Source organism: Thermobia domestica, chromosome 12 (genome assembly GCF_964235325.1).
Source record: "Thermobia domestica chromosome 12, izTheDome1.hap1.1, whole genome shotgun sequence".
Classification (NCBI taxonomy): Eukaryota; Metazoa; Arthropoda; class Insecta; order Zygentoma; family Lepismatidae; genus Thermobia; species Thermobia domestica.
The window spans coordinates 54707712-54719819 of NC_137465.1; the positions used below are offsets into that span (position 1 = coordinate 54707712).

The 12108-nt window shown below is 36.1% G+C and overlaps 1 protein-coding gene across 1 annotated transcript in view; it reads left to right on the forward strand.

Annotated features, from left to right (window-relative positions):
- Positions 1–12108, forward strand: part of LOC145666455 (uncharacterized) — a 66816-nt gene that overhangs the window by 39474 nt on the left and 15234 nt on the right. Inside the window, exons 9-10 of the mRNA XM_081733687.1 lie at positions 1063–1245; positions 5785–5917. Of these exons, the coding sequence (XP_081589813.1) occupies positions 1063–1245; positions 5785–5917 (316 nt within the window). The remainder of the gene's footprint in view (positions 1–1062; positions 1246–5784; positions 5918–12108) is intronic.

Here is a 12108-nt window from a genome sequence, read left to right on the forward strand (position 1 = left end):
CCAAAACCTTGACGAAATACTGAACTGTGATGTCATACTCTATCCACACTGTAAGGGCGGGATGCAAGGTACTTTGTCACCTGGAACAAAAGAACGAATACGTACACTAAGCTGTATTGAATCAAGATAGGCAAGATCATTCTACAAAGAAAAAAATGTTGTGGTTGATTTCCGTAATTTCATGAGAAATGGCGATGGAAAGAGAACACAGCAACGTATGTCTTGTTTAATCTTATTTTCGATAACTGTAGCACACCACAGTTACAATCTTGACTGTGATGTTTTACTTTACTTACGTCGTTCTGTAAAAAAATCTCAGAACTTGCCTATTTACAGAAATGTAGTTGTGGTTGAAGACATCCCTGAATTTCGTGCTATGTTAACTTACGAAATAATATATGTAAATCATCGATCGTAAGGAATTAATTCGCACTGAATGATGTTCCTCTTATCACGCAGAAGCTCATTGTTCCCAAGTTCGTGTCCCACTCACCTATCATTATGCTCACAAACTGTGTGATTAAATGAGCGCTTTTTGAACGTACTGGCAGGGACTTGCGTCATGAAAACACAGCCCAATCTCAGCTGACGGAACACGTCCCGGTCACGTATTTCTCGATTCTAGTTTATTTATTTGTTCACCAAAGCTAATTAACTGCGAATAAAGTTGCGATGTATGTGAAAATATCCATCAGTATCATTAGCTTTGATCAAAAGTGTAATAGATGGATTGTATTCGAGGCTACTCGAACGTCAGAAAATTTCTGATGTGTTTAGAGGTAGCATAGTAGTTTTCTGTGGTGTAAGTATTTGATTCGAAATACATGAGCTCGTGATGGACCATAATGTGTATGTATTCTCAGGTTTTCATACTTTTTTTTTTCTTTCTTTACGAGTATCATTCTACCAATTTTAGCGTTACTCGCTTCCTTTTAATAACCATTTTCTTTAGTTTATAGAACGTAAATTCCGTATTATTTCATTTTGATCCTTGAACCTGAGATTAGAACTTGAATACATACTGTAGGAATTAGCTAACACTCCCTTTTCCTTTCTTTTAAGAAATTTTTTGATTACGAAGTGGACTCCGATGAAGAATGGGAAGAAGAAGAACCAGGTGAATCGTTGCATGGATCAGATGATGAGAAGGAATCGGAGGATGAGTATGAAGTGGATAACGAATTCTTTGTACCTCACGGTTATCTCAGTGACGAGGAAGCCAGGGAAGATGAAGATGAAGTTATGGTACGTAAGCACCTTCGAGTTTTGTTCATGATTTCAGTTATCTATTTTATTGATTTACTAACATAATAGCAAACACAGCTGAACGCCAGTTTGCACTGGAAAATCTATCAAACAATGGAATAGTAACATAATGCAATAATAATGTATAAGATAATAAACGTTAACAATAGCGGACTAAAATTTACCCACTAAAATGACGTCGTAGTGCAGTTATGTGCAGCTTTAGAATTAAATAAATCGTCAGGTGTAAGTGACTGCTTGGTTTACTTATTGGTTTAATGGTGTTTATTGTTTACATTTGATATTTCGATATTTCAGTAGTAATACGAGGCATATCCGGCAAGTAAGTACCGTTTTTTTTAAAAGTACTAAAACAGGTTTGTTCAAGCCAAATTTATTTTTACATGAAAGAGCACACGTTAAACTATTTTCAACATAGTGTAATAAACTTATTTGTGCATTATTTTTGGTGTACCCGGCTTAGACAAGTTAATTTCTTTTTCTTTTAAAAGGCTGCAACATTTAAACAAACACTGTATCTAAGCGTTGTGCATTCTCGCACGGAATAGCAACATCAAGCAGACGAAGCAGGCAGCGGCCTTGGCAGCCAATCACAGTCCTACCTGTGCTTACGTCATTTTGGTAGGTGGGACTCGCGTGAACCGCGAGAACAAGAGAGAAATTGCGTGACGTGGCTTTCATTCGGCGCCAAACAAATTTTCAAGAACTGACTCATCTTAACATCGCTGCAGAAATAATTATTAAAATGTAGGATATAAACGCATCCATTTATATTTTAGTCATCTAAATATATCAACATTTATATTGTTCTTAATATTACCTTGTATTTTCGAAGGAATGTAAGTATAGTGCTTATATTAAATATAACTTCCAAATTTGTGAGTGTCATTGACGTTACTGCGACCTATAGTTAGTCGTCACATGTGTTTTCATTTTGTTGTGCATGGTGCAATATATTGATATAATCGAATTCTTGGAGTGCCTAGTTGATTTTCAGGTTATTTAATTTTCGCCTATGTGTAGTTAGCGGTGAAAGAAGCTATTGCTTTGTCATAACTTGTTTCGTCGTTAACGCTCGGGTGAGAAGTTCAATTAATGACTATCTATTGCAGGGTTGGCTGGTTTAAACAAAACAAAACAAAACAAAACAAAAAAAAAAAAAAAAAAAAAAAAAAACTGGTTTAAACCAAAAAACAAGAAAGGTTTGTAAAAGTGTAACTATTCATAAAATCTTGACGAACACACATTTGTGGGTTATCACGTTTCATCCCATATATTACTCGTACTATATTCAGACCTAAATTCCACATTCATTACTCAAAGAGATCATATTACAAAAGCAATCTTTTTTTTATGTAACTTTATGGATGTTTCTTTTGTGATTTTTTTATAGTTTGTTATTATTGTTATGCAACCAAAGGAAAATTCTAAACATTGTTTCGTTTTAATAATGTTTGCTATTGATAAAATACATCGAAATGTCGTTTTTTTGGGAGGGGGGTCATACAAACCCCACGAGAGGCAATTATTGAAATCATAAGAATCTTTGGTAACTATTTATGTATAAATGGGTCAGAGCCAAAGTGGACTCAAATAATTCGTATCTTTATTCATTTTTCTTACTGATATGCAAAGGAAGTCGTTATATTTCTTTAACCTGGACTAATAAAAGTCGTAGTGAACTGACTTGGACTAAATTAGTTCTTCTGTACTCTGTAGTACTTTGAAATTGTCCATATGTAATTCTGTATAATGGTTCCACTTGTGCAATTGTTTATCTTTTTGTCCTTCTGAAATGCCTGTTGACGATTATATTAAGAAATATGTAAAGATTAGTCCAATGTATTTTTATCAGGAATCCTTCGTGAGTGAGTCAGCAGACGTATCGCATTTGTAGCCAATTAGTCCCGGTTTCGAGTTCAAATGGAGGACAATTTCTCTTGGATGTAAGTCGAGAAGCGATTTGGATTCCGCTTTAAGCTTATGTGACCCCTTCCAGCTTAACCCGGTTGTTGCATACTAACATCAAGGCGAAATAAGCTTATTTCTGTCCATATGTGATATAAATACTTAAAGCAGATTATTTAAACCAAAAAAACCGGGTTTAAACTATAAAAACCTGTTTTTTTTTTTTTTTTTTTTTTTAATAAAAACCATGGTTTTTGCCAACCCTGATCTATTGTAATGTTTGCTCTACTTGGAATACCATCCTATGGAGTAAACATTACAATAGTTTCCACCAATGTTCAAACACTTGTCAGAGCGAGTGATCAACTTGTCCAAACCTTCCTCAACGAAACATCCCGTCAGTGTCCAGCAAGTACGTACCCAGGGGTAAAACCATCAATGCGGAACGATACTGTGAGACTCTGAGAAAACTTCGGTGTGCAATCCAAATCAAAAAGAGAGTAATACTCAATAAATGAGTTGTGTTGTTCCATGACAATGCTCGTTCCATACCGCTGATGCCACCCAAACGGTAATCCGACAGTTCGATTGAGAGCAGTTTGACCACCAGTCGTACAGCCCCGACTTGTCACCGTCAGACTACCACTTGTTCCTGCCACTGAAGCGCGAGCTCGACAGTAAACGCTTTGAAAGTAATGACGACGTATAAACGGTTGTCTTCACTGGCAGGATGTTTCTTTGAAGAAGGGTTGGACAAGTTGATCACCCGCTCTGATAGGTGTTTGAATATTGATGGATACTATGTCGAAAAATAGTTTAAGATGTGTTCTTTCATCTAAAAATAAATTTGGCTTGAAGAAACCTGTTTTAGTATATATTTTTTTTCAAAACTACTTACTTTCCGGATATGCCTCGTACGTCGACCATCGTCAGGAATATTAAAGATTTGGAAAACGATAAATGTAGTAATAGAAAGTTTTTCTTTATCTTTTTTTTTTTCCCAAGATGAAAACATTAAACGAATATTGTCGGTTAAACATATATTGCTAAATTACTGTTGATAAAGTTAAAGTTTTGACGTATCGTAGATATCCTTCCTTAGGTCTTTAACATGTTTTTCTAAGAGGTTAGAATGGCTCAGCGGTAGTACGCTTATCCCTAGTGAGAAGGTTCCGTGATAAGACCCTCAGCAACGTGTATTTGTGGAAAACAGTAGTATGTCCGTGGGTTTTCTCGGTAGTCCTCCGTTTCCTCCCACATTCTTATTCCACCAATATTGTACTAATCACTCATTTTCATTAATCTCGGTCTCGTTTAACTTGAAAGTTATAACGGTCGAACATAGAACTAGAAATTTCATTCCATTGCATTTATTTCTATACATTTAATTTATCTTTATTGGTGAAAGAAGTTTCTTTTATTGAAGAGCCTTTACATACGCTTTTATATCACGTTTTTACACCGCAAACTTACTAACTTTTCTGTACCCTATACAGGGTGTTTCAAAACAACACCGACGTTTGGGAGGTGATTCCTGACACTAAGATGAGACAAAAAGTATAGACCAACCTCTGTGCACAAATGCTTCCTTTCGGAGTTATAGGCTGCCGAAAACATGATAAAATGAATTTTAAAGATCCATAGCCCTAAAACTATGGGATCTACCGTAGTCGGGTCAAGACTTCACTTAGGAACTAGTATGTGCCCTATCCAAATATCCACGTTTCAGAATCCTGGGGTACTTCCGCAACAATTTTTGTAGAGGTAGTTGGAGAGTACTTCAAATTATATGCTTGTAACGAAACTCCCTCTATAAAAATTGCTTCGTGAGGGCCTTAGGATTCTGAAACATGTATTTTTGGATAGTGCACATACTAGTTCTTAAGTGAAGTCTTGACCCGACTACGATAGGTCCCATAGTTTTTGAGCTATGGATGTTTAAAGTTAATTTTTTCATGTTTTCGGCAGCCTATAACTCCGAAAGGAAGCATTTGTGCACCCAGGTTGGTCTATAGTTTTTGTCTTACCTTGGTCAGGAATCACCTCCCAAACGTTGTCGGTGTTGTTTTGAAACACCCTGTATAAATGTTCTATATGTGCCCTTTTGGTCACAGACACACTTCCAGATGGTAGTTGACATCGTCCCTAACCTAACCTTAATACACAAAAACTCTTTCCTTCCTTCACCGCCATTTTGGACAGATACCAAACTCGTGCATGGACTACACAATACAAACTTGGTGAGTTTGCGGTTATTTTCATATATCTTTCATATTTGTACGTGTAATACTTCTATAAATACAGCATTTTGAAAACGAGTGAATCATTTATAATAGCCCAGTATTTTTGTTGTTGCTTTTTCTACTGGATGCTCTAGACGGTTTGAGTTCAAGAGCAGAAAAGAATAATTTATTACCAAAGGAAAACTAACTTCATCTTCTCGTAATATCTTACTTTTGTGTATTCATTCTGAAGGTTTTCATCTTATTTTTTTTATAGAAAAATGAATAAATATGTTAAAAGTATATGGATTAGTGGCTTAGTTGTGTCAATTTATTAAAAACACAAATATTTCCGAAAGAACAATTTATAATGTAATCTTCCTTTCAGTCTCCTGAAACCCACAAAGCAAAGCTAAAACTGCTTGAACTGGAGTTTGAAGAAGAAAGAAAAAAGAAAACTGAACAAATTAAACCTTCTCTTTTGGGCTGCTTTTGGTTGGATGATAATAATAATAATTCAGGTGAGTACATGTAAACGTTGGTATTTTCCAGGGTTCTGTGTTCGAATATCAGCTTTATTGGCATTTCTTACTATGGTAGCAACTTTATATAAATTAAATAAGTACCATAACATATTTCTCTTAGATCGTATGTAATCTTGAAAAATAAAATAAGTAAGCAAGACTTATTTTTTTCTCCAGACGAACGGCCTTATGAAAAAGAACAAGACAAATAAAGTTGGAAAGGTATTAACAATGCTAACACGGTCGCAAACAAGTACTCGACAAAGATAACATCAGTATGTGCTGTGTTCAATTCCACACACACACACACCAGGGTTCCCACATTCTGGAAAATCAGGGAAAGTCAGGGAAATGGAAACATGTCAGGGAAAGTCATGGAAATTTTGCATTTCGTGTAAAATATTATGGAAAGTCAGGGAACGTAAATGTGTAAGGATGGAGTACTGTATGTAAATGTGGACATGTGAAGAGAAAGGCAATGATACATCATTCCCAGTGATGATAGTGATAGTACAGTGTTGCTATTTCATGCTAAGGGAATGAGGTAGTGTGTGTGTGTGTGTGTGTGTATATATATGTGTGTGTATGAGACGGAGAAGGGCGAGGGGATAATAATTGATAATTTGAAAGTAGAAGTCGAAGTATGACTTGTCATTTAGAATTTTTCCTTATTGAAAGCATAAGGTTCTAAAGTCGCACAGGTTCTGAAAAATACTACCTCTATTGTTGAACGTGTACGCCTACATAAAGCTACCATGCTTACATATCTTAAAGGATGCATGTATTTAAACTTACGCCGGTGCTACACTGAGTGAAAATTCTTTTCATTCCTTTTCTCTCTTTCTACTCCACAACTCCTCCTAAAGGGTTGGAATGATTTTAAACTTGTCAGATGAATATGATTGTGAGATACTTTAATTGCAGTACAAATAGAGTGGCAAATCAGTATTACAATCAGAGTTTGCCCAAGTGGGCCCAGCCCGAAAAAACCCAGTGGTTTTTTTCGGGTTGGACTCACCTGAAAAAACCCACCTGGGTTTTTGACCTGTTTGTTAGTATATTATTGATCCAACTAAGGTGATTACATTGTAAGTGATTTTTATCAGACTAGACTTTCCTTGGGCGAATTAGAGGCTTTCATGTTAAGGTATACAACAACATTCAACATAAGACCTTTATAAAGTTCTGAATGCACTAAATGAATTAAAAAAAAAAAAAAAAAAAAAAAAAAACCTTTGCTTGAGATAGTTATAGAACAAATTAATGTATGGATTATGCTTATAGCCTATTTGAAGTAAAATAAGCTATTTTGTACTTTAGAAAATATTTTCCGTGAATAGGATGCTCGTCGATTTGGCGACACCGAGGGACATAATCACTCATACGTTTGACGGGTTTAAGGTCATAGGTGCCGGTACTAATAGTACATATGTAAATGCATTAGTAAAACTATTAGTAGTATTTCTTACCTTTGATGTAAAACACAAGGTTCTTCAACTAAAATTTGGTTTTCCAACAATAACAGTTTAATTCAGTCATTCGTTGCTACTCTTCAAATAAGCATTCTGTAGAATCAACACCAGCAATAGCGTAAAAATTCTTGTCAAATTTAAGAATCTTAATGCTCGGGGTTTTGAAGACTATGTAACGCTTACTATTTCAAGTGCTGAGTTCAAATTTCCGTACTAGTGAAAGTTTTGATGTACACGCCGTGAAAGAAATGCTCGGGAAATTCCCGAATTAAACGCAGAAGGATCGGAAATGAATACTTCAACAATAAAACTAGTTATTTTACCCTTAAGCCTGCCATACGTCCCGTAAAAAACGGGAGTGTCTTGTTTTTGGTCCCGAGTGTCCCGCGTCCCTGTAAATTTAGTCGGGACAGGGAAATGTCCCGTATTTTAACTCCGTTCCATTTCTGCTATCAATATCAGCTTATTCGAAAAGTGAAAAACAAAAAATTCTGACATTGGCTGGGAATCCTGTAATTAGTGAATGAACAGTACGCTGTTGCATGTAACAGTTTCGAGGAAGTTATAACACCACCCTGTTCGAGTTGATAGCGAGCGAAATTTGCAATGCTACTTTTCCTATTGCACTTGATGGAAACTCGGCTACTCTCCGGAACATACATATATATATATATATATATATATAAAGCTGTTTTTTTTTTCTACATTTACAAACACAGGGAAGATGACTAACCTTTTCTTCAGCAACACATTAGATAAGTTAACAAGAATTATAATATTTTTCAGAGGCACAGAATTGTGCTTTGGTCCAGGTCTTAGAAAAATGTAAATCTGGTCCTGACAATTACACACGACACAAGGAGAAAAATCAGCTTTTCATCAGATTAAACTGACGAACGTAATTTTGGCAGATACAGCCATCTAAATAAATGTTGCTAAACGCGCGAAAAATATTGAAAGTAGATTGTACCACTGATTTAAATAATTTGCATATTGTTTTCCTGTAAAGCATTTTTATAGCACATCTTAAGTTTTTAGGCATCTTCAGTCTATACAATTAATTGCAGGGTACGAACAGAGAAAAGCAGCTGCTGCTTAGTGAACTTTCGCCTATTATATTATTGGAAAAAAAATAAATAAATAAAAAATGAAATCTTTTAGTTTTAGTCTCACGGTTATGCCTGCTAAGCTCAAGGTGACGGTGATGATGAGAAATGAATGAAGAAAATGGGAGGAAACGTGACAATCTCGAGAAAACCCACGCACAAGGTGTTTGTCCACCACAAAGCTCACTTGGCGCGAGCTAGGATCGAACTAGGAACCCCATGCACTAGAGGTGAACGCTCTGCCACTGAACCACCGTGGCCTATTATACTTTTGTTCATAACCACACTACAGTTCATTATATTGTGTTGGAAAGTTCAGGAAGGGGGGATCTGAGATGTCCCATATTCTCATGGAGAAAACATGGCAGGTTTATTTACGCTGGAAGATGTTAATTTCATATAAGACATTTTAAAACATTTATTTCATACAACATAAATTGCATCTTTGTTTTAAATTAATAGACACCTTTTGGTATTCATATTTGACGAACGTCAGTCAGGCTTCTGGATGACTTGATCTACATTTGTTCGTTTGTCTGCCGAGCAACTTCATGGCTATGCGGTTAGTGTACGCGTCTTCGGCGTGGGACCCGGGTTTGCTTCCCGGATGGAGCTCATGTGGTTCGGATTCCACGTTAATCAGTAGGTCCCGTCTCATATAGCCTCGCTGCTGAAAGGGACGTTAAACACAAAATCAACTCAACTCGTTTGTCTGCCTCTACCACACACACTACTGGGTACAACTTTTGGCCTTTTAAGTTAAAGTTTTCAGAATACAAGCACGAGACACTCTAAATTTCCTGTATAGATTTTGGCGGCATACCAACGTACAATATCAAAATGGCGGCCATTTTTTTCAAAACAGTGAGTATCCACGCTACGAAGCGCAATTTTCAGTCTTAAGTTGAAATTTTGACGGTGGAAGCACGAGATATGCTAAATTTGCTGTATAGATTTTCTCGGCGATCAAATGTAAAATTTCAAAATGGCGGCCATTTTTTTCAAAACAGCAGTAAGTAGAAAATTGTTGCAAGTTGTGACAATGACAATCTTGAAGTATAAAGCACAAATATAAATCGCATTTTAACACTTTTACCCCAAAGACATTGAAATATTTCGAAAAAAAACCGATTAAACCCGAAAAAACCCAATTAAACCCAAAAATACTCGAAAAAACCCATATGGGCCCAGGTGGGTTGGGCTTTTTCAAAAAAGCCCGGGTTTTTTCAAGCCCTGATTACAATAGTGTGTTCGATCATGCAACATCAACAGTTCTACTGCAATCTTTTCTCAGCGGACTGTGTCCTCTTCCGCCAAACAACTTGTTGCAGATGTCAATGGATGGGCCCAATGTTAGTCATTGCTTCCTGAAGAACTTGAAAGAAAAACTGAATGAAGATTTCCCAAATAAATAAATAAATAAAAAAAAAAAAAAAAGAGGACATTGGTGTGTGTGGTTTACATGTTATCAATGGTTCAATTAAAAGTGGTATCCAGTCTGCTGGATGGGACTTGCACAGTTTTCTTCTTGACATATACTATTTGTTTTGTAATTCTCCAGCTCGTCGTGCAGATTACACTGCTTCCACTGGTAGCAAGATGTTTCCTTTCAAACACTGTGCAATAAGATGGGTAGAGAACGTAGCGTGTGTGGAACATGCTTTACTTATTTTTGATGACCTAGAGCAGTTTGTACGAACAAATAGAGATCAAGAGTAAACCATTTAAAATTGTTGTGGAAGGTACAGGTGATGCTTTCATGAAGTGTAAATTATGTTTCTTCAAGACTGTCTCAGCAGAGTGTGAACCAATTTTAAGAAAATTCCAGAGGCCTAAGCCATTTGTTTGTTTCCTGTACTCAGAACTTCTAAGTCTTTTAAGGAATCTAATGACTCGTTGTGTCAAACAAAGCAGTATGAAACTTGCTAACAGTGCAGTGAAGCTTCTTGCATTAGATTTGACATCCAATGAAAATTTGTTGGAAGCAAGAAAGGTAGACATTGGTTTTAAGACAGAAAAACTACTGAAAGAACTTAAAGCATCAGATAAAGAAAAACTATCTTTCAGGCTTGAGTGTCGAAACTTTTTTGCTGGGCACAATCAAGAAGATTGTGGAAAGAAGCCCTCTGAAGTACAAACTGGTGCGTGCTGTCAGTTTTGGATCCCAGTCTACAAAAGAACAATCCAGAACTTGCTCAGACTAGGATGAAATGCATACTGCAAACTCTGCATGAGCATAGCAGGATATCTGATTCTATAGCTGAGAAAGCAAGGAGTCAGTTTATGTCTTTCTATACTGAAATCCAAGGATCCCTTGCAGTTGACTTCAGAGAATATGAAGAGAAAATGTGCAGCACTAGGTTAGATGACTTCTTTGCAAAGGTATTGTCCAAGAAACAAGAGTATGTTGATTTGTAGTATATTGTGAAAATATGTTTATCTCACGGCAATGCCTCAGTGGAGGGCGGGTTCTCAGTCAATAAGACACTTATTGTAGAAAACCAAATAGAAGACTCTCTAGTTGCACAAAGGCGGGTGCATGATGCAATTATGTACTATGGAGGTGCAGAATCTCTTCCCATTGATCGAAGAATGCTTCTCAGTTCGTTCAGCTCGAAGACGCTATGATGAATACCTTCAGCAGAAACGAATCCAGAGTGCAGAAGAAAGTAAAGTCAAAGCTGAAAAAAGAAAAGTGCTGAAGTCAAGAAATTAGAAGCAAAGAAGAAACAATTGGAATTATGTTATAAACAAGAACAGGACGTTCTCGTACAACAAATTGAAGAATTGAAAGCAAAACAAAGTTCTGTTTAAAATGTTTGTAATATATCTCAGAGCTGTCACTGTTAGGATTTTCTTGATTGCATATTTTGTTGTTTTGTCAAGCCAAAAAATAACTAATTTCCAATGTCAAGGTATGTGGTATTGTATCATACATATATAATATTGTTATATACTTAAATATTAAATTTTGTCTAAATTGTTGAATATAAAAAAATACATAAATGGTAATTAAAGGAGTGTGATGGACGACTATGAGGATGGAGGAGGCGTTAAAAAAAAGTGTATGAAAGGACTTACCACATATCTTCCCATTGATATTCAAGAATTCAAGTCAGGGAAAACAAGAATTTGAGTCAGGGAATGTCAGGGAAAAGGATCTTCACTTTTCTGTGGGAACCCTGCACACACTTCTAGATATGAATTTACTCACTTACCAAACTTCGCCTTTGGGCGAAACGTAATAGCGTCCTGTATAGAAAAATTCAGTATAAGTTGCACCAATTAAACAGTTCACATTTGGCATAATCTCTTTAATAAACACTTTATAATTACTACATTTGCTTCATGAACGGAAAATACAAGGATGTAATGTATGTGTAGATGTAATCTAATGTTTTTTACATAACAATATTACGTTAACACAATTTTCTTTTTTAAAAGAAATGTACGTTTTTCGATTACTACCGCTTTTTATCACCTATGTCTTCTAACTTCATTTTACCCTGTAACTCGTCCTCTTCGCGCCTTCTTTTTCTTTGTCACGTATTAGCCTTTCGCACAGGCCCTTGATAACTCAGTCTTCAAATGTGGATAGATAAAAAGAAGT